The 25,419-nt window shown below is 42.5% G+C and overlaps 1 protein-coding gene across 3 annotated transcripts in view; it reads left to right on the forward strand.

Annotated features, from left to right (window-relative positions):
- Window positions 1-21,824, forward strand: part of GATB (glutamyl-tRNA amidotransferase subunit B) — a 66,961-nt gene extending 45,137 nt beyond the window's left edge. Inside the window, exons 10-13 of one of the 3 annotated variants that reach the window (XM_074993181.1) lie at window positions 730-863; window positions 1,376-1,454; window positions 14,341-14,475; window positions 21,589-21,824. In XM_074993181.1, coding sequence (XP_074849282.1) covers window positions 730-863; window positions 1,376-1,454; window positions 14,341-14,475; window positions 21,589-21,687 — 447 coding nt within the window. In that variant the 3' untranslated portion in view covers window positions 21,688-21,824. The other 2 variants (XM_074993179.1, XM_074993182.1) reach the window with 2 other exon arrangements.
- Window positions 21,825-25,419: the final 3,595 nt, after the last annotated feature.

A 25,419-nucleotide genomic window follows, 5' to 3' on the forward strand; every position in this document is an offset into this window, starting at 1 on the left:
AGCCATCATTTTCCAAGGGACAGACATCACAGCATCCATCAGCTCCTGTGATATCTGTTTTACTAAAAACAATCTCAGATTTCTTGTATGCTTTAAATTGAATCTATGTCCCCCAATGCAATTGTATTCTAATGCTGAGGGCCTTCATCAGAGGAAGAAAAAAAAAACTAGAACAATAAAAATTCTGCTTCTTTTAGTCTGACATATCCATATCACCTGAGGATAGAAACAAGCCTGTCTCATTCCAAGAAACTGAAATGTGTCTGCAAGATCAAGCATTAAATATTTCTAGGTGACTTCAGAAGACCATTCCTTGGTAAACATAGCATGTTCTTTGATTGTTCATTTCACCAGCGGGTAGGCAGTCTAGAATAAAACAAAAGAACTCTCAGAACCTGCCTTGGCTGGGGCAGTTTCTTCCTGGACACTAATTTCAGGGAAGGATTAATGAAAGATAAGAGAGTATATTTTAATGTAGTTCCTACAAACCCAGCAGGCAGGCACATCTGTGCTTATGTATTCTTTTTATAGAGCATTTCTCAGTGTAGTATAGCATTTAATTTCATATTGCCTTCCCAGAGTTGTTCGAGACTTTGCAGTGAGTGCACAGATCAGGTTTACTTGGGAGTGAGAGAGGACTAGTCCTCTCTGAAGATACATGTGATGTACCTAAAATATTCATTTTGCTATTCTTTTATCATTAACCCATTGAATTCTTTTTCTAAACAGAATGAAGATGGATTAATGCAGTTCTTTGAAAATGTCATGAAACAGACCGAGATGAACCCAAAGAAAGTGATTGGCTGGATTCTCATTGATACACTTGGCTATTTAAACCAACACAGGCTTACAGTCAAAGAAAGGTGAAACTTTTTGATTATATTAAGTTGATCAAACGGAACCATCTATCTTCCTATGGCCAGATAAGCAATTGTGAATAGTTATCGGTAACTCCAGAACTGACTCCTAGTTTAGCACAGTGTAATCTCCTTGGTGGGTGGGCAAGAGAATTTCGGGTACCTGCCACTTCTTTTGGGATCCTAAACCTGTGTGGGATTTTGATGAACCAAGACTATTCCATGCATTCCAGAGATGGGAAATCTTGAACTATTGTCTATAATCAGTGGGCTGCCATTTTTATCATGTGAAAATGGCTAAACCCACTCAACTAGCTAAAGGTACGATTACCTTTTTTAAAGTTGCACAGTGTACCACTAGGAACCTGGGTTGCTCTCAGTTATAACGGTTAACCTTTGTTGAAATGGTTGTATGCAATTTATGCAAATGACTAGGTACCAGATAGAGATGTTAAGATTATGCTGTGTGTCATTTTTTTAAGGGAGCTCTCACCTCACCTTATTTTTTTCTACTCTAGTCCAGTCAGTTCCTTCTTTTTGGCTGAACTTCTAAACCTTCTCGAGAGAAGAGAAATTTCTTCTTCAGCAGCCCAACAAGTGAGTTTGTTATGGACCTAATGTACTTTTTTAACCTACTACTCCTTATTTCATTCTCACAGTAAATCTCCCATCCGGAATCGATATCATTTCCATGGTACCATAAATTCATTTTACATGTAAAGAATCAAGTATGCCAAACTTCTACTTGAGGTGAGCTGTATGCATATGTATGTGTAAAATTCAGCATTAAATAGCGGGGAGAGGCCTGAAACAAAACCATTAATCTAAACATTCCAGAATTTTGGGCAGTGTGGATTTGACGCCACTGACCAGTAATCACTGTAATCGAATCCCAGATTCTGAACTCTCCTGTGCTTTGAGCAGATTGGAATTCATATCTGTATTTTAGTGGCTTTTCCAGACTCTAGTGAGTAGACTTTCTCCTGAGGAACTTACTGTTTCCTGAGTCTCAATATGAATAGGAGCTGCAGCTGTAAGATGTCACACAACCTACTGAATGACAAAGGGCAAACAGCTGGGTTAATTGTGCCTTGTAAGACTGAAGGAGGAAGACCTGCTCTTTTAATAAGCCAGTGACCCTCTTTGATGTTTCTTAGGCAGGCACTCTAGACGGAGCCAACTATTTTCCCCTCTCTTTTCTCAAGTAGCTGGCCAAGCTCCAAAAACCAAGATGAGGGCTAAGAAACTGTGCTAACAATACATTTTATGGCAGTGCATATGTACCTACAGTAAACTCTCATACAGTAAACCCTTGACTGAACGGACTAACTGGGGGGGAGGGTGTATGTCACAGCCAAAAGTCCATTTAAACCAGCGGGTTTACTGCCCACACAGCCCCTCCTAGGCTCCCCCAGTCCCAGTCTCCCCCGCCCCCCTCAAAAAATGTCTGCTACTCTCCACTGCTGGAACTGCTGACACTGGAGGAGCCACCTGAGCCCTCTGCTGTGGCTGGGGGCCCTGCCGCACGTGGCATCCAAAGCGATGCCATGTGCACTTGGAAGGGCCCTGCTGCACGCGGCAGCTAAAGCCATGCTGCAGCTGGGAGCCCCGCCATTCAAAATGCACCAGCAAGGGCCCCATCACAAGGGGAACAAAAGCTGCACCACACCACGGCTCAGGGCCCTGCCACATGCAGCAGCAAAAGTTGCGCCAAGGCTGGGCTCCCCCACCATGCATGGCAGCAAGAATCCTGCTGCGGACTGGAGGAGCTGCTGCCATGCGGTCCTTCCACCAGGGGTTGGGCGCATACACAAGTGCCATCTGCCCATGTGCGCACCCCACCCCTGGTGGGAGGAGCACGTGGCAGCAGCAGGTCCTCCCAGGCTGTGGCAGTAAGTCTCCTATCATACTTTTTTTGGGATTTGGGGGCGGGATTTAGGATTTTACAGACCTTGGTTAAGCTGACTTCAGGGACAATGGGGGTGGGGTTGGCGAAGTGCATTGTTCCTGAAGTCCACTAAATTGGAGTCCGTAAAATTTGAGTATTGACTGTATTATAAATAATCTTAATAACGAATTTGGATTGAGAGAGTGCATACAGAGGCCAATCATAATGAGAGCCTGCTTTGCTAGGTACTGAAAAAACATACAACAGACGGGTCTGGCTCCGAGGACAAATGCGTGTTAGGGATGGTCCCTGTCCTGCCATATGTGACAGTGACTGGACTTGATGACCTCTCAAGATTCTTCTCAATTCAGTTATTCTGATTCTATGCTTACAACTTATGTAGAAGACAAAACACCTGTAGAGTACAATGTAGCATTGAGACAATGCCACTTAGACGGGGAAAAGGGAGGAGGAGTCTTATATATTAAAAATGTACACACTTGGACTGAGGTGGAGATGGACGTAGGAAGCGGATGTGTTGAGAGTCTCTGGGTTAAGCTAAAAGGGGTAAAAAACAAGGGTGATGTCCTGCTAGGAGTCTACTACAGGCCACCTACCCAGGTGGAAGAGGTGGATGAGGCTTTTTGTAAACAACTAACCAAATCATCCAGGGTTTGATGGTGATGGGGGACTTCAGCTATCCAGATATATGTTGGTAAACTAACAGCAGGGCACAGACTATCCAATAAGTTCTTGGACTGCATTGGAGACACCTTTTTATTTCAGAAGGTTGAAAAAGTTACGGTGGGGAAGCAGTTCTAGATTTAACAAATAGGGAAGAACTAATTGAGAATTTGGAAGTGGAAGGCAGCTTGGGTGAAAGTGATCATGAAATCATAGAGTTCACAATTCTAAGGAAGGATAGAAGGGAGAACTGCAAAATAGATACAATGGATTTCAGGAAGGCGGATTTTGGTATACTCAGAGAGCTGGTAAGGTCCCATGGGAAGCAAGACAGGGGAAAAACAACTGAGGAGAGTTGTCAGTTTTTCAAAGGGACATTATAAAGGGCCCAAAAGCAAGCTATTCTGTTGCATAGGAAAGATAGAAAATATGGCAAAAGACTGCCGTGGCTTAACCAGGAGATCTTGCATGATCTTAAAATAAAAAAGGAATCGTATAAGAAATGGAAACTAGGACAAATTACAAAGGATAAATGTAGGCAAACAACACAGGAATGTAGGGGCAAGATTAGAAAGGCAAAGGCACAAAATAAGCTCATATTAGCTACTGGCATAAAGGGAAACAAGACGACATTTTATAAATACATTAGAAGCAAGAGAAAGACCAAGGATAGGGTAGGCCCATTGCTTAGTGAGGAGTGAGAAACAGTAACAGGAAACTTGGAAATGGCAGAGATGCTCAATGACTTCTTTGTTTCAGTCTTCACTGAGAAGTCTGAAGAAGGAATGTGTAACATAGTGAATGCTAGTGGGAAAGGGGTAGGTTTAGAAGATAAAAAATAAAAAAAGAGCAAGTTAAAAATCATTTAGAGAAGTTAGATGTCTGCAAGTCACCAGGGCCTGAGGAAATGCATCCTAGAATTCTCAAGGAGCTGATAGAGGAGATGTCTGAGCCTTTAGCTATCATCTTTGGAAAATCATGGGAAATGGGAGAGATTCCAGAAGACTGGAAAAGGGCAAATACAGTGCTCATCTATAAAAAGGAGAAAAAGAACAATGCAGGAAACTACAGACCAGTCCATTTAACTTCTGTGCCAGGAAAGATAATGGAATAAATAATTAAGGAAATCATCTGCAAACACTTGGAAGGTGGTAAGGTGATAGGGAACAGCCAGCATGGATTGGTAAAGAACAAATCATGTCAAACCAATCTGATAGCTTTCTTTGATAGGATAACGAGCCTTGTGGATAAGGGGGAAGCGGTAGATGTGCTATACCTAGACTTTAGTAAGGCATTTGATACAGTCTCGCATGATATTCTTATCAATAAACTAGGCAAATACAACTTAGATGAGGCTACTATAAGGTGGGTGCAAAACTGGCTGGATAACTGTACTCAGAGAATATTTATTAATGGTTCTCAATCCTGCTGGAAAGTTATAAACAGTGGGATTCCTCAGGGGTCTGTTTTGGGATGTTCTGTTCTGTTCAATATCTTCATCGAGTTAGATATTGGCATAGACAGTAAGCTTATTAAGTTTGCAGATGATACCAAGCTAGGAGGGGTTGCATCTGCTCTGGAGGATAGGGTCAGAATTCAAAATGATCTAGACAAATTGGAGAAATGGTCTGAGGTAAACAGGATGAAGTTTAATAGACAAATGCAAAGTGCTCCACTTAGGAAGGAACAATCAGTTTCACAGGTATGGAATGGGAAGTGACTGTCTAGGCAGGAGTATGGCAGAAAGGGATCTGGGGGTTATAGTGGACCACAAGCTAAATATGAGTCAACAGCGTGATGCTGTTGCAAAAAAAGCAACGTGATTCTGGAATGCATTAACAGGTGTGTTGTGAGCAAGACATGAGAAGTCATTCTCCTGCTCTACTCTGCCCTGGTTAGGCCTCAATTGGACTATTGTGTCCAGTTCTGGGCACCGCATTTCAAGAAGCGTGAAGAAATTGGAGAGGGTCCAGAAAAGAGTAACAAGAATGATCAAAGCTCTCTAGAGAAAGTGACCTATGAAGAAAGGCTGAAAGAACTGGGCTTGTTTAGTTTGGAAAAGAGAAGATTAAAGGAGGGACATGATAGTGGTTTTCAGGTATCTAAAAGGGTGTCATAAGGAAGAGGGAGAAAACTTGTTCTCCTTCGCCTCTGAGAATAGAACAAGAAGCAATGGGCTTAAAGTGCAGCAAGGGAGGTTTAGGTTGGATATTTGGAAAAAGTTCCTAACTGTCAGGGTCATCACACACTGGAATAAATTGCCTAGGGAAGTTGTGGAATCTCCATCTCTGGAGATATTTAAGAACCGGTTAGATAGATGTGTATCAGGGATGGTCTAGACAGTACATGGTTCTGCCATGAGGGCAGGGGGATGGCCTCAATGGTCCTTTCCAGTCCAAGTATTCTATGATTCTGTTATATAAATAGGCAGTGCTCAGAGTGTACACGCTGCTGCCTAACTGTTACAAGTGCCTTTGTTTTGTGTTTTGTTTTGTTTTTGGCAGCTTCATGCTTCTTGGTGCAAGTGAGTTGAAAGGAGGGATTTAAGGATGCTGTTGAAATGACTTTGCACTTGTTTACATCAAGTCTTTCCCGTATATGCTTTGCAGTGTGAGAGAAAACATAAAGGTGTTTGTTTGAAGGGAAAAAAAAAAAGAAAACAAATGGGTTGCTGACTGCGGATACTGTTGGGAGAGTAGCGGAAGGTGTTCATGTCACATTTGACAACAGTGAGCATTTATGCAGGGCTATTGGTAGTCTGCAAAAATTGCTTCAGCTTCTGCTGATCTTTCTGGAAGAGCTAACAGGTGTGTTTTAGAAATGGACTACAGAAATGTGAACATGTTGAGTATGTTTTTAAACAACTTTATGAAATTGTTTTTTCATCGTTTACATTTATAAAAAAATAAGATCGATCATTCCCCTTCCAGGTCTTCACTGGAGAGTTTCTCGTCCCCTATAAATTGCTGCTTCTTCCTCCAGCTAAATTCTGTAGTGATAGGAACAAAAGTATACATATTTGATCAGTCTTTAAAAAATAAATTGTAAAAATGTGAGGGGTGCTGCGACTTTTATTTGAGAGTACAGCACTGATCACGAGTTAGGCCCTATGGTGGTATAATTAATACCTATTTGTCTCTTTAGACCTTGCAGATTTATACAAACTAACGCTATTGGATAAATATACGAGCTAATTTTTTTTATTCTAAAATGGTCAGCAATGAAATTAAGACATTTAACTGGCATTATGTGGTTTCAGGGTTAATGTTTTCAGATAAACAAGGGCAAATGTTTGCATATTTTTCTACCTATTTCTTCATTTTAACTATAGATTTGAAATCAAATTAGTGTGTCTTCAGTTTTGTATGGCAGTCTTGCGAGGAAAAAATTATTGTAGAGAGTTCTAAGTCTAGGCTGATCATATTACCCTATGTGAAATACAGGACACCTGGTAAAATTGCTTGGAATTAAGTGAGTTCAAAGGCAATCCTTAGAACTATGCAGTATAAACATTCTAATATAGCATTGAGTGTGCACCCATTTAAACAATATCCTTCATTGTTATAACAAAAATAGGTAAAAAAGTAAAATATATATACCCACACTTAACTGGCTGTTGCTCTATCGAAGTGCCTGCCTTGTCCTCACCTTGTTGTCCTCCAGAGTGTGGGCTGGTAGTGGCGGGGAGGGGTGTGTGTGTGTGTGTGTGTGTGTGCAGAAACCAGAGCAGAGGGTGTGGGGGAATGTGGGGGAGGGCTGGGGTATGAAAGTGAACTGCTGGAAATCAGGGTTGGGTGTGTGTGCAGGAGTCAGGGATTGGGGCAGAAGTCTGGACAGGAGACTGGGAGCAGGGAGGAGACCAGGGGCTGGGTTCCGGAACAGTGTAAACCATTTGATACTTTTGCGGCAGTATGAAAAGAGAATAAAACCTGTTAGGCTAATTTAAGCCCCTCTCCTCTCCCCCTTTAAATTTCACTGGTCAGTGGATTTACAATAGATAAATTATGGTACCTGTTTGTTTCCTAGTTACTGCCTTTGGGCCACCCTTTCCCCGCCTGCTCTCCAGTCCTGGCCTAGCTAGCTCCCTCGTTCCACAGGACAGGGCCAGATAAAATAAGGGCTGCAGCCTAATAGCTCAAATACCCCTTCCCAAACAAATGCTAAAACATGATGGAACTCGCTAATCTGGAAATCCAACTCTAACTGAAAAGTCAAACAAACAAACAGGCTCTATGGTAAAGTTCTTCCAATTTTCATCTACTGTGCATCAATTAGTAAAATAACAGGTTTTTGTTTTTTTTAAAGTGATCAGTTTTCAGATACAGTAAACCCTCAAGATATGCGCAACGAAGTTGTGTATGTCTCAGGTTAACGCAACTGCCACCCCTGGCAGGAGTGGCTCGTCATTTTCCCAGCCTCCAGACTGCAGCTGTTGCCTCTTGACTTGTGTGAAAATTTGAGATACACGAGGGTTGCAGCAACGCAACCCCCATGTAACTCGATGGTTTACTGTAGCTACAAAACTCCAGAAGAATTAAGTTGTAAAAAGAATTCTCTCTGCTAAACCATTAACACCTCTGCAAAGTGGGGCAGCCAAACTCCCTACCCCCACCCTTCTTCTCCCATCACTTCACCTTTTCCACCTCCTCTCGAAGGGTGGGGGCTGCTGATCTGGCCTTTGAGGGAAGGCACAAGCAAGAAGAATGGAACAGGGAGTTACTCTCCCCAAAGGAGGATGAACATGTTATCTGCTTGCCACACCTGCCGGAGCACTTTAAAAGGGTCTGGGGCTTGGCCCATTTGCCCCCATCAGTCAGCGGGCCACGCTGAGCCCCCTTCCATGCTCCAAACCCCTGGGCCACAGCCTAGAGCCCCCTCCTGCTGCACCCTAAACTTTTCATCCCAGGCTCTACCTCCAGAGCATGCGCACTGAGCTGGAGCACCGTCACCCTACCTCACTCTTCTGGCCCAGCCTGGAGACCCCCTGCCATATTCTAAACCCATTATTTTTGTGCTCACCCCAGATCCTAGAGGGCCCCAAGCAATGCAATAGCCCTGGGCTCCAGAAGAGTTAATCCAACCCTACCAGCCCTCCTCCATGATTCACCTTTCTTGTTCCCATTTTCCTATCTCTGCTCCCTTCAGAGCCCCATCCTTCATGGAACTCCTCCAAGCCCGTAATCCCCCATCTAATTTCTGGCCTGGGTCAAGCTGCCTTTTACTCCAAATACTTGTTTGTTTGCTGCTGCCTGTGGGCTACCCAGCAGCCGTCCCCACTTTCTCGTGAGTGGCTGCCCCCCATTCCCCACCATAGTGCCCTGTTCTCTCTTCTCCAAGCCTATTATCTTCCAGCCGTGTTTGTGGGGGTAGGGGGATGTCTGAGACACAGCCTACTTGGTCTTTCTCAGGCAGCGTGTGCTAAGAGTGCACAGCAGCCTGAGCCCCTCCCCCACCCCTCCCATTGCTCTGGGGGCTGCTGGCAACAGTTTGTTTAAACAGTTTGTTTAAAGAGCCCCCCCACCTCATCCAGCCTCTCCAGATAGCTCTTTAAACAGACAGCCCCTGCTGCTTAAGGAGGTATGTCTTTAAAACTCAGGCACCTGCTTTGCAACATACAGAACAATTAGCCTGGCTTTTTTTAAAAAAAAAAAAAAAAGCGCCAGGATGCTCTCCAGGGAAGCTAAAAAAAGGGGCAGTCCTGACTCAAATGGGAGGGATGGTCGCTAAGTCAGGCTGCTTGAAGTTAAACTGGCCTGATTTTTGATGGAGCTGAGAAGTTATAGCGTTGTGGTTGCTCAGCTTCTGAAGAATCAGGCACTTTTTCTTCATGCACGCTTGTTTAGAAATGGTCTTCAGAAGATTGTAATGGGTGTAAAACAACGAGACGACTTCGTGCATATACAGAAATTCTGTGTATGTGGTTTTTGAGAACACCCATCAGCCTGGTGCCAAAATCTAAAGAGGAAATTCAGAGTTTGATTTTTAACTCTGTTTGCTTGTGATGGTGTCTAAGAAGGTCAGTTTATTTTAACAGAGCTTCTTGCATTTTAATTTATTTATACACAAGCAGTTTTGACAGGCAATAAAATGAGGAATTTCAGAGAGACTGCATCTCCTGCTTAATTACTAGCTCCTGCAAGTGTATGTATTGTGCCCTTTGTTCTGAATTTGGACAGAGCGATAACGGTATTGTTTGCCTGTCATTGAGGGATGCTGTCCAGCCTGGCCACGTTTAGAAAAGTATTTTGGTTGCCTCGATGTCAGAAGAATAACAAATGTTTCTAACAGTTCTCTGCAGCAGGCAGAGATATTGGATGCCCTAAGGACAAAAAGTCTCTCTCTCTTTTATTTTTACACACACACACACACACACACACACACACACACACGCACACACACGCACACGCGCCCAAAACAGCAGATGCATTGCAGCATTTGAGGTGGGTGTGGGGAATTAATTGCAGTAGTGAAGACAGATCCAACAAGAAAGGCTAGAAGGGTTTGATGGAGTGAGCAAATATTCATGGACATGCAGACATTTGTATTGCAGGAAGTGCTAACAGTTTATATTTTTACAAGGGGTGTGCTCATCAAAGTTGTACAAGACAGCAAAACTCAGATTAAAACAGTGAACACTTTTAAAATTTGCAATGTGACATGGCGTATATTGTATGTCAAAGAAGGAACACTGCAGCACAGTGCTGTATTTTGTAATTATAGCACACAAACCAAACTTTCTGTGCTGACCAAGGCTACCATTGCAGGCACATGGATTTTTACAAAATTATTTGCACACACAGTGGTGTAGCTCATCTACACAGCAGTCATTTAAGTTGGAACCATTTGGCACATCTACATACAGCAAGTACCAGAGAGGTGAGCATGGGCTATAAACCTAAATTGAACCACCGTGGTTATACCAGTGCAGTCTGGGGAATCTGGAGCCCCCGATCCAAAGTGCACAGCACTTGTCAGAAGGAGAAGCTTTTGGATAATTCCAAATACACATTTCATTCTGAGGGGGATAAGCCAGAATGGTGTAGCTGCAGTATTTGTACCCATACAGGCTTCAGCTTGCAAGTTCAACAGCTGTGAAATGCTTACAATGGCAGTTGTGGAGATGCAAGACTTGTAAGATGTTACTAAACCATCTGAGTAATGGTCTGGGGTGAGGCTTACATGGCTAGAGTGTGCAGAATCTAGCAGCAGTCTCTACCAAACCTAGGCTAGAGTCCATAGTGGTTGGTACTGAGGTTTCAGTAGTGGAGGTAAGGCTGAGAATCTTATTTTGGCATTCAAGACTTTATTCCCCCGACTCTTGTTTTGTCAGTCTGTAGCGTGGTTTGACCAGTGAGTGTGGATGAATTAAAAATATTTTACACTGTTTTTAGACTAGGCTCAGATCTAGGTTAGAACAATATTTAAAAAAAGAAAAGTTTGAGTGCTATTAGGACAAATTTTTGGCTTGTCAGAACTGCTAAGGTTTTTCTATTAAGTGTCAGTCTAATAGAAAAACGTATTTGAACAGTATTGGTCTCTCAGCTGTGTATTTATATATCAAAAGGGGTTGTAGGGAGATTATGTTCAGCTGAGAAAAGCGACAAGCGCCCAAGAGAGAGCAGCTGGACTAGAAGAGCACTTCGGCACAAAAGTGTTTGGGTTTGGCTATCAGAAATAAAATTTGCTTTTTAGCGTCTGGATACTATTTTAAAATATTCCACTAGTGTTCACCGTTCTCCTTTAATGAATTAACCAATATAATTAATTGGCTTGTCCTTCCTTGACTTTCAGACATAGCCCAACGAGGATGTGTGTCCCCTTCCTGTAGAGGGGCATCCAGTATTGTACTCCAGCAATAGAGTGACACTTTTTTAAAGCTATACAATCTAAACCAACTTTGCTTTGTGTGTATTTACAAGAGTAAAGCCAGTCTCTGCCAGGTTCTGCTGAGATGGCATGTAGTGGGCAAAGTCTCTCTGTGCCATGATATGTTTAGCATAGGAGAGGAGAAGGCTGCCAGACAACCAGGTAGTGCTCCTTGATTCTCAAACTGTAGTGGCCCAAGTCAGACTACTCAATGGGCATCTCTTGGTAATTCTGGTTGGAGGAGGGGATTTTGTTAGTTGTGGTTTTGCTCAAGTGCTGCCTTCTATCCTGTGGAAGCCTGGGAAGAATCTTTGTTAGAGAACTGCTGGAATGATACACCTCAAGCCTAAAATCAGTTCTGCCCTTTTCTTAGACAGATGTGGGTTCTTCTTTGGTTCGGTTTTATTTTGAGCAAGGTCCCTGGGGAGTTCTCTCCGAGCTGGCTGGTGCAAATCATGAGATGCACTTTCTTGAGGGGTGACAGAGTTACTGTGCTGCAGTGGAGTTCAGGGAGGAAGAACCCTCTCGAAAGCTTCCTGTCTGCCCCTTTGGGGGAGGACTGAGTGTACCTGCTGAGAGTAGGAAGTAAGCAACTGTGGTTCTCTCTTGAAGAAGCCCTGAGAATGGTTGTTGAAGTGGACGAGGTGTCTTCTGGCTGTGGATCAGCTGAATTTTTTTCCTGGAGCATTCCAGATGGCTCTGAAGAGGTGCTAAGGAATAAACTGGGAGATGAGGTATTGTGAGTTTTATATAGTAGGCATCCTTCAGTCTGCATAGACTATGGATCGCGCCCTTTAAAGTTTCAATTGAGGACTTCATTTACAGTGTCTATTGTGACTATAAAGACCCACACGAGAGTGACAGTCCTTGCTGCATCTCTTGCAGATGTAGTGGGTGTCTGGCAAGTCCTTAGTGTGCTTTCTGTGCGCTCGCTTCTCCTCTGCTAGCTGTCTAATCTTCAACTCGCCCTTCTGAAGGCCCTTGTGTAACCCCTGCCTCCATCTGCTGCGGTCGTCTGCTAGATCTTCCCAGTTGTCCAGCTCGATGTCTACCTCTGAGGTCTCTCTTGCAGACATCTTTGTAACGCAACTGGGGGCGTCCGGGGGGTCTTTTGCCAGAGGCTAGCTCACCATACAGGATGTCTTTTGGAATCCTTCCATCGTTCATCCTGTGGATGTGGCCAAGCCAGCGGAGTCGACGCTGCCTGAGGAGGGTGTGCATGGTTGGGATTCCAGCTTGCTCGAGGACGGCAGTGTTGGTCACTCTGTCCTTCCATGATATTCCAAGGATGCGCCTGAGGCAGCGCAAGTTGAAGACGTTCAGCCTCTTTTCCTGGTGGGCATACAGGGTCCACGTCTCGCTGCCATAAAGGAGGGTGCTGAGGATGCAGGCTCTGTAGACTTGCATTTTGGTGTGAGTGTACAGCTTGTTGTTATTCCACACTCTCTTGCTGAGTCTGGACAGAGTTGTGGCTGCTTTTCCGATCCTCTTATTTAGCTCAGTGTCCAATGACAGGGTGTCAGTGATGGTGGACCCGAGGTAAACGAACTCGTGGACAACCTCTAACGTATAGTTGTCAATGCTGATTGATGGGGATTCAGCAACATCCTGACCGAGTACATTCGTCTTCTTTAGGCTGATGCACGCTTTGGAGAACTGATCCAGCAGTTTTAGAAGCTGGTCTTCTGTGTGAGTTTTATATAGGAGCAGGTTAAAATATTACTTATGGTGATTTAACTCCAGATAGCAGTACCTTTTAATCATTTAATTTGGTTTTGTTACCCTCTTCCTCTCACGCAGAAAATAAAAGACCTGCAGTATAAATTCACAGGACAACTGTGGTGGTGTTCTCTCAAGGCCCCTGGCAAAACAAACAAGATCCAACAGGGGGCCAGGGAAGTGGTGGTGGGTTGCAGCATAGGAGGGAAATTTGAGTTGCACCTGGACAGGAGCAGATTGTTTAAGTGCAGGGTTCTTAGAACAACTGCAAAATCTGTCAAATCATTCCATGCTGACAGGCTTTCATAGTGGAGAAAAATTTGAGGGTTAAAAATGTCATTCTAGTTTGTTTTCATAAGCCACCTTGCTGCACTGCTAATTATTAAAAATGACTTTAAATTAGGCCCCCTCACCCACTCCCCTCTCAATTCTAGATCTGAAGCACTGCATTTTTGAAATGGTATTCATTTCCATCCTGACCGACCAGATGAACCAGGGCAGCATCAAGCAGAAGCAGCTGTTTTAACAAGGATTTCTCTCTTGCATCCCCCATCTCTGAAATAAGAGCAGAGGGAATACACAAAATGACTGCCCAGGGATATTGCTTTTTTTTATAAATGTTCTCTTCTCCGGTTTATTGATTGGTGATAGCCCTGTTACAAAGTAGGGAAACATGTTCACATTAGCTGGTAATAGGTGGAGAAGCCTGGGCTCGCCCTGCTGTTCCTAGATGTGAGATATGGATGCAATAGAGCTGCCCCAGGGATTCTGATTTACCACCCTTTTATTCTATAGCCTATTAAGCATCCTCTCTCTTCCTCCTGTGATGATGATGGTCTGTAAATGAAATGTATTACAGGGCATCTGGCTACACACAATGGTTGTCTAAATCTTCGTTCTCTGCTGGCCATGCATGGTTATTTCTTTCAGCAACGCTCCTATGAATAACCACCTTCTTGTACAGCAATCCTACGGTAGAAGCACAAAGAACATTACTGTTGCAAAGCTACGTGATGTGCATGTTGTACAGAGCAAAGGGAGAAGGGACGTGATGCTCTGGATTATTGCACTGGACTATTAAACTGTTTTCAGATTACAAATTAAACTGAGTTACTTGATCTCGGCCTGGGGCTCTTGTGGCTCCAGAGAGGCTCTAGCAAGTCAAGATCCCAATGTGTTCACAGAGATGAATGGAAAATATTGTCCATCATGTAAATGTGAACCCTTTGCTTTTGTTCTTATTGAATTAATTTGCACATGGCTGTGGTGGAAAGTGGGAATGAAGCCAGCATTGACTCCCCACCTCTACATTTCTTGCTGCTGTAGGTGTTCCGCGAATTGTGGAAGGGTGAGGGGAAGACCCCACTTCAGATTGTTAAAGAAAAGAGACTTGAAGTAATCCAGGATCAGCAAGAGCTTGAAGCAATCTGTCAGGCGGTGATGGAAGGGCATCAAAAAGAGGTGAATACAATGGGGTGGGAAATGGTGAATACAGAAGCGTGGATATGGTGATAGGCTGGTGCTACAGCAAGCCCAGGCAAACAATAGCCTGTTGGCTGCATCTGGTGCATCAGCCATATCTCCCCGCTCAGATTTATGTGCTGCCCCCACCCCCTGCACTCAAAGCACTAGCCCTGCAGCTCCCACTGGCTGCAGTCCCCACCCAATGGGAACTACAGGGGCAGTACTTGCTGATGGGACAGGGAGTGCACAGAGCTGCCTGGCTGCACCTCTGTGTCAGAGCCATCTGAAAAGGATGCATTCACCTGCTTCTCAGAGCTGCTTGAGAAAGTAAGCACAGTGTGGAGCCTGTACCTGTGAGCTCCCCCATTTCCCCCACTCCAGCCCCAACTCCCACTCCTGCTCTCCAGACTCCTTGGCCATAGCCCAGAACACCTTCTGCACCTTCACCATCCCACCTCAATTTTGTGAGCATTCATGGCTCGCCTTATGATTTCCATAGCCCGATTTGGCCGTTAGACCAAAATGCATGCCCACCCCTGTGCTAAAGGGCTTAAAATTACCATCTCTGCTTTGCATCCATTGTGCCTCTTCAAAGAGAAGTGAAGGGTGTATTAGTCTGACATATCCCAAAACCTAGCTAAAACAGTCTGACTATGCATAAAGTGATAGTGCAAGAGAACAACGATAGTAGAAGTAGTCCTGTCTCTCTTAGCCATATGGGGGCAGACGGCCTTTTTTTTTTAACCTGCTCTGGCAATTTTGATCAGCAAAATGTATTTATTTATTTGTCACCATGAAGTGCCTCCTAAGAACAGGTAGCTAACAAGAATTCATTTTATATGTGTAATACTAGCTTTAAAGGATGGCATCAACGTTGGTAAGCCAAACAGTTTTTATCACATCTCTTTGTAAAATTGATGTCTCCTCCCCCACCATGAAATATACACTGACTGGCTGACCATCCTAAGCAACCTCCTACTAACACACAACGTGTGGATGTAATGGAAGAAAGCTTTCAACAGTTCAGTTTCAAGATTCAAGAGATTTTTCAGCTCGGAAAAGTAATTTGTAAGTTACAAAAAGGGAGCAAAATGGACGAGTAACCTTGACTGCATCTAACATTAGCATCATAAAAAAATGCTTTTGTATTCCCTCAAGTACAAAATGCAAAAACCAGGAATTAATGGCTTATTTTAAGTATAAACATTGTTTAGCTGCATTTGCAGTTGGAGGGAAAAAGCTAACCACTTTAAAGAACAGTGCCACTTATGCGCAAATCTCACTTGTGAGACACTAACAGCTTTGCAATTTTCTTTTGATAAAGAAAATGAACTTGCAGTAGATCTGCATAACCTCCCTTATACTGACTCGTTTGCAATGGCTAATAAAAGTGCTTCTTCACTTTCAGACCAGTAATGAAGCAATGAAGGTGTAGAGAACTAGAACTCTTCAGCACAGAAGCTGAATGTCCATCACCAGATTCCTGTTTCAATAATTAAAAATCATTTTGTAAGAGTTTAATTCCTCCAGCAGCTGCCAGTGTTTTATAAACTCAGCTGTGATAAGGCAACCTTATTTTCTACCATTTTCAGGCGATCCTTTTAGTAAAGAGAGGCTTTCAAAGCTTGGAGGTCTGTACTTTAAATTACCGTGAGATCTTATCTCACAAAACAGTTAGGCCTATTGCAAGAGAAAATGCCTTGCTTTTCAATCGTAGTTTATTTTTTTAAAAAGGAAACTAAATACTCAAATACTGAACAATTCATGAATGTAAGCAATACTTACACAACTGAAATTTCTAATGCAGTAATTGCAAGCAGAGAAAGGTAGCAGTGTGCCCTTTCTATGCTGGGATACAGTAGGCAAGATTTATGATGGGCTCAAGTTCAGGCACAATAATAGGTGGATGTAGCTGCAATTGTGCATGCAATTGGTATTTCAGGTTAAGTTTAAGGCCAGTGGGGACAGCTATCTAATCAGACAACATACATAATTCAGGCAATAGGGTTTCACCCATGCTTCCCACAATGCAGAGAATTATTCTTCCCTGTTACACAAGTAAATTTTGTGGAGCAAAACACCCAGCACTTGAACATCCATGTATTGGTTGCCATCTTTTTTTTGCATGTCACCCCATTAGGAAAAGTAGACAGTCTTTCAGATGACACAACAAGGGATCTTTTTTAAAAAGTTGTTTTCATCAGAATAAAAGAAAATCTTGAAACCAGCAATTATAATAGGACAAAGGCCCTGATTTTTCAGTGACCGCTGCTTTCCTTCAGTAGGGTTGCAAGCAGTTTTAGGTTTACAGCCACACACAGCCCTTGCAGAATAGGGCACCAAAACATAAATACTAAATTTTGGGCCTAAATTAAGCTGCCACTAACGTTACAAAATGTAACTGAGCATCTTCCATTATTCATGATAAATACTTTGTGATCTTGTTTTTAAGGTTGCGGAGATAAAGAAAGGAAACCGAAAAGTTCTGAATAGATTGATTGGCGTGGTTAAAAGAACAACAGGAGGGCGAGCAGATCTTGGGGCAGCGAAACAAATATTTGAGAAGAAGCTGTCACAGTAGCTTTCAGAGCAACTTACACAATTCCCTGGACTTGTTAAAGTTCAATTCCAGCCAGAGTGAGAAGACAGTGTATACTCTGCATGGAGTGGGATTATTAGTCCCTTTTGGTGGCTATTCAGGTAGTATCTTACTATACAGAATGCTTCAGATTAAAAAAAAAGTACTCACAAACAAGCTAGTACGGAGAGCTTTTTCTGTAGCTTTGTAGTTTTGCAGACATCAGAAAGGGAAGCAATTCTGTATATGCAATCAGGGGTAAATGCCAGAGTAAGTCTGTAACTGTACAGAACTGTTTGACTCTCTAGAAATCGTATAAGACATACGTTGTGATTAAATAATACCGGGTAGCAATGGTTTTTCTAAAGGAACAGAAATTGATGCAGCGTCGAGTGTGAAATGTAATGATGTGACCGTCTGACACCCCCTACTTGCAAACATCCAGTGGTAGCTCAGCCAATGCTGGCCCCTTCCCCGACCTATCAGAACAGTGCAGTCATGCCTTCATTGTCTTTGCCAGAGAGGGGGAAAGGAGAAGAAGTGACCCAACCTCCTTTCCTTGCTTCCTGCCCTAAACCCAGTAGTTTTCCCCCACCTTTCCCCCGCAAGTGGCTCAATAACCCCCTAAACCAACTAACACACCTGTAGCCCCAAGCAGTCCTGTGCACTACGGGAGAATGCTGCTGTTTCAAGAACCTGTGCTAGATGCATGTATGTAAACAATCTGTAATAAATACTTGCTAGAGACGAGACTAAGGCGGGGGCCTCTGGAGTTTAGCAGCCTCTCTTGAAGTTGCTAAGTAATCCTTTTTTAAAACCACAGTCATCCTCAAACTCAAAGATATTTCTGAAGGATAAAATGTTTTGCATTGGAATACATGCACAGAGCATTGCAAAGCTGAGCACTGCCACATGTAAATAGCTGGGCCTAACTCATTTAGGTACTTAGTAACCTGAATCCTATAGATTGTTAATGGGATTTTTGACTCAAATGGCTAAATCCTTTTTGAAAATAAGAGGTAGGCTCCTACACACCTTTAAAAATCTGGACTTAAGTCAGAGACGATGTAGCCCAGGCTTTATCTGTTGAATCAAGCCCTCCTCTCCAAGCGCTAGAACTGCTAGTTCAGTCCTGCTCTACGATACATCATTCTTTGATTAGCTGTGTTACCATCTTTCTGCACAGAGAAACATTTGAACAAACTAGCATACCGTTTAAGCTTAGTCTTGAGCAGAAAAGAGACGAAATACAGGCATTTTCAAATATATTTAATGAATAAAACGTGTATCCATTGTTCACATAAAAATAAGTTAGTTAAAAGGTTGTACAGCTGACAAAAAGCATTAACAGTATGTTGCCTTGTTTTGTCTAAAAAGGTAAGAATTTTTCTGAATTATACCATGTCTGACCTTGACCTTTTAAAAAATAGTGCATTTAAACTGACAAATGAAGGCTTTACTATTATTTCATCACCATGTGAGCAAAACCACCATTTTGTCTTTTACTGGGTGGCACCTGTTTTGTTCCATGAGGACTTTGTTCAGGGTGCCAAGTTTCAATCAGTTTTACAAAACACATTCAGACAATAAATGATTATGACACAAATCAGAGTATATACTGGATGACAGATTAATGCTCTGTCCTCAACTCCTGCCATTTTGGGAGGAAACAAAAGGCACAAGAATGTGAATTATGGACTGAGCATCTGCATGAAGTTTGATTTTATTGGTCCATGTGTTTAAAGTCTATTCTTTACTTTTAAAAAATAGCTCCCTGCCCCACCTTTTCCAGAAGGCTCTGTTCTTTTGTAGTATTAATGCTTTTTGTTGGACAGCTTTGGAGGGGGATGTGCACTACACCTACACCTGACCAGAGAGAGAGTAGTAACTGCAGTACAAATAAAATAGAAGGACCTCAGATATCACAGCATGACTGCTGTTGGTAAATGTCTTCAATGGCTGTTTTCGAACCCATTTTGGTCTAAGCAATTCACTTATAGGGTTGAAAATAGCCTGTAATAATTCACGGACAAGTTCTAGAAATATAGATCTTTAAGTTTAAAATAGCATTTACTATAAATCTCAATATACTTTCGATGCTGACTGCCTCACATGCATTAGAAGTGGATAATTGTTACTAACTCTTCCCTTGTACTAGAAGCTGCCAGAAAGACAAATTTAAAAATCTTCCACCACATTATGGATTCATCTCTTGCTGAATTTTTGAACCAGTATTTTGTATAGAAACAAAAACAATGCTATGGCAGTTTCTTGACTGACAGACAATCAATCTGGGTAAGCTTTTGGGAAATAGAGCTTAATGTGTGAGAAGTCCTTTGCATGCTCACCAAGGTGCCAGCTATCATGTCAAAAGCAGGGATAGCTGGCAGGGAAGGTACCCTAAGCTAATGTGGCTTCCAACATGTGATCTGTATGCTAAGTGCTTTTCACTCACTTTCAGCTACCCTGACTTCATCCGAGCCTGGGTTGGATATAAAACATCCAGTTAAACATACCCCCTATGTTCAACATCCTGTTCTGTTCAACATATTAATGACCTGGATGAGGGGTTGGATTGCACCCTCAGCAAGTTTGCAGATGACACTAAGCTAGGGGGAGAGGTAGATACGGTGGAGGGTAGGGACAGGGTCCAGACTGACTTAGAGAAATTGGAAGACTAGGCTGCAAGAAATCTGATGAGGTTCAATAAGGACAAGTGCAGAGTCCTGCACTTGGGCCAGAAGAATCCCAAGCATTGTTACAGGCTGGAGTCCGACTGGCTCATTAGTAGTGCTGCAGAAAAGGACCTGGGAGTTGTAGTGGATGAGAAGCTGGACACGAGTCAACAGTGTGCTGTTGTAGCCAAGAAGGCTAATGGCATATTAGGTTGCATCAACAGGAGCATTGCCAATAGATCCAGAGAAGTGATTATTCCTCTTTATTCGGCTTTGGTGAGGCTGCAGCTGGAGTACTGTGTCCAGTTCTGGGCCCCCAATTATAGGAAAAATGTGGACACACTGGAGAGGGTCCAACAGAGGGTGACCCAATAATTAGGGGGGCTGGAACATATGACCTATGAAGAAAGGTTGAGGGAATTGGGACTGTTTAGTCTGCAGAAGAGAAGACTGAGGGGGGCGGGACTTGATAACAGCCTTCAACTTACTGAAGGGAGGTTGCAAAGAGGCTGGAGAGAGGCAGAACACAGAACAATGGTCTCAAGTTGCGGTTGGGAAAGTCCAGGTTGAACATTAGGAAAAACTTTTTCCACGAGGAGGGTGGTGAAGCATTGGAATGGTCTACCCAGGGAAGTAGCAGCATCGCCATCCCTGGAGGCGTTTAAGTCTTGCCTTGACAAAGCCCTGGCTGGGCTGATCTGATGGGTTTGGTCCTGGCTAGGGCAGGGGCTGGACTTGGTGGCTTTTTTTAGGTCTCTTCCAGCTCTATTGTTCTATGATTCTCCTGTTCTCTACAAAAAAAAAGCTCATGGCAAATTCTAAACTCCCAAAAAGTTTATTCTTTGTGGAGATTGACACCTGACATATGCCACTCCAGTAAAATGTATTTATATAGCATCATGTGTGTGCACAGCATTTTGCAGACCGTTTTAAGACTCAGGGATCCAACCTCATGGAGTTGATCCATTATCAGACAAATGGAAAAGAGGTGTGTGGGGTGAGATGGTGCAGACGTTGTCTGTGAAGTGATCAGTGTCAGGAGACAGACAGAAGAGGGAGGTTGTCACAAGGCTTGTATAAAGGACAAAACCCTTGGCTTCCTTGAATTAAGGCTCAAGTTCTGCCTTTAACTCAGGTGTCAATTTGCTACTGTACCCAGAACTGCTGCTTAGGTGTCCTTTGTGCTCTAATTGTTAAGCAGCATGAGTTACAGTTTTATTCAGAGTCTCAGGATTAATTTACTGCACAGCTTGTGAGAGAATTTCCTTTGACCCTTCAGCTTCCAGAGAAATTTTGCCAAAGTATAAAAGTTGACACCATCTTTGGAGTCATTACGTTGTCATCCAAATGGACTGAGAGGTAGTTTAAACATGTGGGCTCTTACAGAGTCATGTGTAAAAGCTTTTGGCAGTTGACATTGATTATATTTAAATAACAGCAGCTATGCTGCTGGATTTTTGGGGTTAAGGGGAGAAACTGACATTTTTTCTGGCAATGTGAAAGTAACGAGGAGTGAGAACATTCAGCTATAAGCCCTGGCTGTGAAGTTTCACTGCACAGTTTAATTTGATCCATGTTATAGAAGTGTATGAGGAAAATTTTCATTACAGCTTAAGCATTCTTCTTGTGAATGTTAATGCAATTTGAACCCCTTTCCAGGATATTAAATAGTTTTTATGGTGTCATTGTAGTGTAATGTTCTTATTTCTGTGCTGTGCAGCCCTTTGTAATATACACTCTCAGAATCACTAACTGCTGCAGCAGCCTCTCACACATTTATAGCCTTGGGTGTATGCTATATATGAAAAGTGACTTCGCACTCTTGAATGAATACCTTAATTCATTTTTTGTTTAAAGCTATATTCTCAAGCTGCTCAAGAAAGGAGGGAGCAGTCCATCAAAGCTTATGTCCTCTTCTGCATGTCCCCTGCACTGGTATTTTCAAACAACAGATAGGAAGTTCATTAGATTCTGCTTCACCTGAGGAGAGAGAACTAAGCTACAGCAGCAAGAAGGTCATGATTTATCTTTTCTTATATAGCATGGGTATTGTTGGCTTACAGTTTAAATGTCCAGGCTGTCCAGTATTGTTAAACTGTAAATGTTTGAAAAACGAGGCAATTTATATTAAATCCACGGGTCTGTGCACCCTTCAGTGGATTCACCTTTCTCTCTCCTCTAGGATGGCCAGTTGAGGGCTGATCTGGACCCTGGTACAATTTAGAATAACTTCAGAGTGACTCAAATTTGTACATGTATGGGGCTGTTTACTATAATTCTGCCATTAACCATGGCAGGAGGGCTTTTAGGTTGAAGCTTCTTAAATTATGAGGGCTAGAAACTTGTGTGTGAGAATGTTTGCTTTGATTTAATCACATTGCTCTGAGCTGGTGCTTGAAACAAAAACTAAGTATTGCTAGAGTTGGTAAGCAGGATGCCCCTCTCTCTCAGTTAACAGAGAGCTGTGTCCTATAGGGATGTGGCCTGGTAGCGCAAGCAGGAGCACTGTATGCTGAGACTTGGAGTCACTAAAGGCTACATCTTTCCATTAGAGAGGAGGTGATATTCTGGGTGGTTGCCAGCCAAGCTGACAAAGTTTGATTAGACAAACTTAACCCAGCTACATTATTTTTTGGCCTAGGACCACTTTATTTTTAAAGAAAAAAATTAATGCTCTCACAAGGTAATCAACTTTTCAGATATTTAGCCAACCAGTGTGCAGTTATACAAGGTCCCTTTGCAAAACCTAAAATTTTGTTTAGGAACACAGTCTTTGCTCAAAAGTTCCTAAAGGGGTTTTAGGTCACAGCCTTTGGTCATAATTGATACCAGTTTGTGTGGCAGCTTAATCAATCATTTGCTGAATGCAAAGATTTGCTCAATAAGCAGTAATGACTTCCCAACAGCCCTTACAAGGCCATAAGATGAAAAACTTAAAGTGCATACGTACTTGAGACAGTAATACTCCTCTTCATAAGCGTCTTCAGCAAGCATACAAAAATAATATAAAATACTTATGCAAGCTCACATTTGAAAAGGCAGGTTAAAGAAAGTTAATCTGAGGTTTTGAAGCTAATGAAGTTACAAATTAGAATTCCACAGCAACTTGTGGGTTTCATAGGGGCACCCATCTCTTCATTACTCAAATACATACTCACACAAACAGATCTGAAAACACTGAAGCATACATTTTCAACCTTCCTGCTATATTTTTACCATTATGGTCCAAAACACTACAGCTTAACACAAGGCCATTATGAATTTTTTCTGCTTTTGATGAACAAGAGTAATATAAAATTTCAGTGCTGTTTGTATTTCTTACTGAGCTGGGTACCACACTGTGAGCCTGTGTTACATTAACTTAGTTTTTGATAATTATCATTCTATCTCATCTGCTGCTAAAGCCCAAAAAGGTACAATCAAGGACAGCCTGTAATTGCCTATATCAAATTTAGACAGTGACAGGATGACACAACTGTATTGTGCCAGAACTACCACAGGTAAAAAAAAAAAAAAAAAAAAAAAAAAATGCACTATTTCCCATAGCAGTCATGGTTTAAACATAATAGCAACCTTCATAAAAACTGGGAGGCATGACATAGCCATTTCAGTCCGTACAGCATGGTAAATGGCTTATTAAATCGAAGCTGCCCTAACAAAAAACTATATTATAATCAATGTATACAAGAAGATTTGCACAGTAAGCAGTAATGATTTTGTAGCTCTGGCTACAATTCAAAGTAATACAGTAAATTCCATGACATCATTTAACTGCACCAAATAAGGCTGTTCTTTTCCTCTCCCTCCTAGAATTTGTTTTAAATGCTTGAAAAAGGTGCTGGATTGTCAACACTAGAGATGAAATTTCCCATTTATCCAGAGGCGTGTCAGCACAGGCCATGGGCTGTGCAAGCTTTTAGCCTTTACTAGGAGACTTACTTCTAGCGGTAGAAGGCAGCTTGAATTTAAACCCTCGTTCTCTGTTGAAGCTATCAGTTGTATTGTTAGGTGTGAACAGACAGTTAATCTCACTGTATGTATGCTAAGGAGATGTCATAGCATTTTAACTAATATTGCCTAAGTTGGAGCTAGTAACATCTAGGTGTAAATGTGTTATTACCTGCCTATCTTTTTCCTCTGGAAAACTTCTGCCTTTACCTATGTTTTTAAAACAAACCACTAGTTTCATTAAATGGATCGGTCTTACCTGTCCTTAACACAAAAAGCTTATCCAATATTCACTGAACAGGCTAACTACTCTGAAAATATGCATTCCACTTGCAGCACTAGCTGTGAGAAGCCCTAGTGAGCTATTAAATACTAAAATCAACCTGTGAACAGCAGATGCTGTGAAGGAATGTATCTAAAGAAAGACAAAAACCTTTATTAAAAACCTCTTTGGTCTGATCACCACTGTAACATAGATCAGAATCAGGCCAGTTTCAAGGCAGCAGTATATTAGACCGCATTTGGATGAAGGACTTCTTACAAGAAAGGATTATTAATCTGAGGCTCTTATAATGAAATTACCACCATTTTCATGCTCAATTACATGTAGTTTGCTCTGCACCTTGAAGGTAGAAGAGCCAACATTGTAGTCATTTTTTTCCTCAGGATTGTGGAGATTATGGTTCTCTAATAATTCAACCCTGTCCGAAATCCTGCCTACACCAGAAGTCCCAAGAACAATGGACTATTTAGTGGGTCACTTTGAAGTCAGAGTAAATTGACCAGATGTGTATTTGCACATCTTAACAGCTCAAAAATTGATGAGCCTGTTGCCAAATGTATAAGTCCATAATAGGTTCTCTCCTTTTAGATCAGAGACTTTTTTTTTTGGTCTTTTTTGTTTTTAAGCATAGCTTGTGCACATACAGAATAATGACTTGCCAGTATGCATGGTTAGTATCTTGGGAGTAAATTCCCACTTGGTTATGATTTGTTGAAGATGGTTTCTTATTACATGCCTCTATACCATTTTAGAGCACTCATCAGTTTCCTACTAGAAGGTGCAGCTGTGCTTTGCTAACATGGGGACAGAGTACAGACTAGTGCTTAGGGAGCTCAGGAGCCACTGACCCAGCCCAGATTAGGCTGGAAATGTGGTAAGCAATTCTTCAGGATGTCTCTCTTCCCCGAGGGCAGAGATGTCCAACCTGTGGCTCTTGAGCTGCATGTGGTGCTTTGAGCCTTTAAATTCGGCTCCTCCTGAGAGCTACATGCTGGCACTGCCAGCTGCTGCTCCGTGCTATAGTAAGATGGAAGGCCTAAACCCATACAGCACAGGCCTGGTTTGAGGCCTAGCTAACACTGGACAAAACATGGCTAAAACTATGAGAAAAGGGCAGGTGTCTGCTAACAGAAGTTGGCATAGACAGGGCTGAGAATACAACACACTGGGCTTGTCTACACTACTTCCTTACTTCGAAAGGAGGATGGTAAGTAGGGTGGTGGGAGTTTATTAATGAAGTGCTGCAGTGCATATGCAGCACTTCATTAAGCAGATTCCACACACCCCCCACTGGGGGGGCAACTTCGGAGTGTTAAAGGAGTAAGGAGTAAAGGGATTTCGAAGTACTGGCGGGTTAGCCGTGGCTACACGAGCCAGCACTTTGAAGTTTAACACTTCGAAGTCGCCCACATGCACCGTAGCACTTTATTAATAAACTCCCAACACCCTACTTACCA

This window comes from Carettochelys insculpta, chromosome 4 (assembly GCF_033958435.1).
Source record: "Carettochelys insculpta isolate YL-2023 chromosome 4, ASM3395843v1, whole genome shotgun sequence".
Lineage (NCBI taxonomy): Eukaryota > Metazoa > Chordata > Testudines > Carettochelyidae > Carettochelys > Carettochelys insculpta.